Genomic DNA, 3,342 nt, shown 5'->3' on the forward strand with positions numbered 1-3,342 from the left:
CGCAAGCTCCTGCAGGTCGAGGTACCCAGGTCATAGCAGGGAGGAGGAGCTCAATGAGAAGACCTACAGCCACTTTTTTTCTCCATATTTATGGCAAAAATGGCTCAGGCTCATTGCACTGGCTGGGTGCAATCAAAGACGGGCTGATGTCTTGGTGCATGAGGCTGGAACCTGGCCAAGCAAGAGCGCTGAGCGGTGCTGAGCAGAGGGGCTGGGAATGTCTGTGCTTCAGTGCAGAGAAAAAGCTACATGATGGCTGATTATTCACCTCTCTAAAAGCCCAAAAGGACCATTGTGGTTCAGTCACCCTCCCTTCTGCAGGGCACAAAGTCCCACCTCAGGGACCAAACCTGCTTTTGTGGCTGAGTGAGGGCATCTCTCCCCATTTAATACCTGGGAAGGTGAAATCGGGCGGCTGCCTGCCCGAGCTCCTCTGCTCAGCATCAAGCAATGATTTCCAGTGAGCCCACAGAGCTACCCAGCACCCAGAGCATCCCTCCCCGCTCCGGGTGCCTGGTGGCAGCGGTCCCCATGGGGTGGAAGGTCCTGGCGTGGAGAGATCAGGCGGTGGGTGTGGGTGGGACAGTGGCACCAGGCTGCAGAGGATCCTCTCCTGAACTGGTGGAAGGTTGGCAATGAGTGGTGCCAACACGACGGTGAAGGGCTCTGTCTCCTCTGCAGAAAGCTTTTGAGCTCGAACGGCAAGAGCTTCTGGACACCAACAAGAAGAAGTGGGAGGAGGCCATCCAGGCCCTCAACGCACAGGAGGTAAGGTCCACGTGGGCTTTAGAATCGTAGAATCATGGAATCGTTTAGGTTGGAGAAGACCTTTAAGACCATCAAGTCCAACCATAGACCCAACGCTTGACAACTCCACCAAGCACCACATCTACACATTTTTTAAACACCCCCAGGGGAATTATCCGTGCATGACCTTGCTTTGGGCTGGCCAAAGGAGCTGGGATGGTGGGAGGAAGCTTGTCACCACGGATGGATGACGCTCTCCTTTTTTTGGCCATAGCTGGAATACCTCCATGCCCGTATGAGGAAGGTGGAAGAGTTTGAGAAACAGCTGAACCAGCTGTGGGTGCAGGGTGAGGAGGAGTACAGCAGCATGAAGATCCAGCTGGAGACCGATGTGCAGGTACAGAAGAGGCTGGAGGGGATCTCCCTGGGTTTTTCTGGGTGTAGCTGGCTCTGGGGGGGCAGGTGGACGGGATAAAAGCTGCAGCTGGTATCTGGGCATCCCAGCTCTTCAGTGTGCATGGTCCAGCTCCATGTCGAGAGGGTGATGGAGCCGTTGTTCTCTCCATGGGTCCTACACCAGGGTCCGTCTGGCTCTCAGGGGGCTGGAGCACATCAGCTGTAGCTCCAGGACGTATGAAGCACCTGAGAGGGTTGAGGGGTTTGCTACTTCTGGCATCAGGAGGATTGAATAGGGTGTGTGTCCTGACGCCACATCACTTCATAGGATCACAGAATGGTTTGGGTTGGAAGGGACCTTAGAGATCATCAGGTGTCTAGATCAGCCCAATTTCTTCCTTCATCAGGATCTGGTGTGAGCTTTTTCCTCTGACATTTAGCCATGGACCCACGATTTCTCCAGGGTCTGTGCACTGGGGGCTCTCACTGTACATCCAAACCTCGTAGCCACAGCTTCCCCAAGATACAGCAATACCTTTTAATCCACTCTGCGAGCAGCGGTGACAACAAAGCCGTGCATCTGCGCTCTCTGCAATCCTGCTGGTGCTGGGCTGCAGCTTTGGTTTTGCCCAGCATCACTCAGCATCCTCCGCCCAGCACAGAGCCCTGCTGCTGCTGACACCTTCCCTGCGAGCTGTCCCGTGTTTTTCCTTCCCGTTCTGCACGGTAGAAATAGGACACATTGCATTTGGACTTTAGAAAGGCTCAGGATGTCCTCCCAGGAAGCACAGGGGCACCCAAGCCAGAAGGTTTTGCACAACTTCAGGTGAAATATTGCTGTTGCAAGGTCCCTCTCAGCCTGAAAAGGCAGGTCCAGGGAGGGCAGCCCTGACTCTGCAGTTTCTTCACCTTCCTATCGATGACCTGGGAGGTGCCACGGAGGGTGTAACATCCGCAGGTGGCTCTGAGCCATCTGAGGAGGGAGGCTGGAGATCCAGGTTCACAGGCGGCGATGTGGGGCTGTGGGAAAAATGCTCCTGCTGCCTTTAGCTGCAGTTGTGGGAGGTGTATATATAAGGTAGGGAAAATAATTATTCCTCTCTATACCTTTGGCAACATGCTTGGGGACAGGGCAGAGAGTCTAGAACAGACCAAGGAGCCAAATGACCCCTAAGAAAAGGCGGAGAGGCTGGGATTGCTTAGAGCAGGGAGAGATTGCTGCAGGGAGGTGATGAGTTTGCAGAGTTCTGTATGACGGAGGAGGAGAAGAACGGCTTTAGAATCATAGAATAGTGTGAGTGGGAAGGGACCATGGAGGTCATCTAGTCCCACCCCCCTGCAGGAGGCAGGGACTTTTTACCCTGTGTCCACTGTTGGTGTAATACAACAATCATGGGGCTGAGTTTTGGTAGGGAAGACTTAAGCTGGTATTCAGATTTTGGGCTGGGATTTCAAGCTAGGAAAGCCTCGAAGGGGCAAGGACTTGCTTGGTGGTTAGCTGGGGTGCCATTGGTTTGCTGCTCTTGGACGCAGGATTTTAGGAAGAGCTTCAAGCAGCTTCTGCTGGGACTGATTGGTGACGTTTTACCTCTGTGGGGCAGAGGGATGAACGATGTCCTTCGGTTCCCTTTAGCTCTGCAGCTGTGTAACTCTATAGCACAGGCTTCACCCTGGGAGAATAAGAAAAGAGAAGTTGTCAGTCACCGATTTTCCCGATTAACCTGGGATATCCTTGTCCTGAGTTACGCTGCTGTCATAAATGCTCCAGTTATTTGGGTTGGTCTGATTCCCTTAAAACTTGGAGTTTTAAGTCGCTTCTCCTGTGTGTCCCTTCCTCCAGCTCGCCAACTTCTGAGCCTCTCGGTTCATTCAGAGACATGCAATTCCTACAAATTGACATGAAAATCAGCAGGTGGGTTGAGGAGAGAGGTCCAAGGTAGTGCTCCACTGAGTGAAGGCTGGGTACAACTCCAGTCCCTTCTCCCTTCCCCAGACACGGCCCCACAGCACGTGCTTAGGGACAGCCAGCATCTCCATCACCGGCTGCCATGTGGCCAGGGGCTAGCTGGGGAAATGCCCAAGGTCAGGATGAGTCGGTTCCAGGCTTCAGTATGGCTTCTGCTGATGGCACAGCTCATTTTCATGGTGTTTTTTTTTTTTTTTTAATACCAGAACCTGGAGAAGCAGCTCCAGCAGGCG

The 3,342-nt window shown here is 53.3% G+C and overlaps 1 protein-coding gene across 1 annotated transcript in view; it reads left to right on the top strand.

The window, feature by feature from the left end:
- The window catches only part of DRC1 (dynein regulatory complex subunit 1), a gene marked incomplete at both ends in the record, with an annotated part of 4,917 nt that overhangs the window by 138 nt on the left and 1,437 nt on the right, over positions 1-3,342 (top strand). The window contains 5 exon segments of the mRNA XM_010083980.1: positions 1-21; positions 682-768; positions 1,022-1,144; positions 3,316-3,336; positions 3,338-3,342. The exon segment at positions 1-21 is cut by the window's left edge and continues 138 nt beyond it; the exon segment at positions 3,338-3,342 is cut by the window's right edge and continues 114 nt beyond it. Of these exon segments, the coding sequence (XP_010082282.1) occupies positions 1-21; positions 682-768; positions 1,022-1,144; positions 3,316-3,336; positions 3,338-3,342 (257 nt within the window).

This window comes from Pterocles gutturalis, unplaced genomic scaffold, assembly GCF_000699245.1.
Source record: "Pterocles gutturalis isolate BGI_N339 unplaced genomic scaffold, ASM69924v1 scaffold20340, whole genome shotgun sequence".
NCBI lineage: Eukaryota > Metazoa > Chordata > Aves > Pterocliformes > Pteroclidae > Pterocles > Pterocles gutturalis.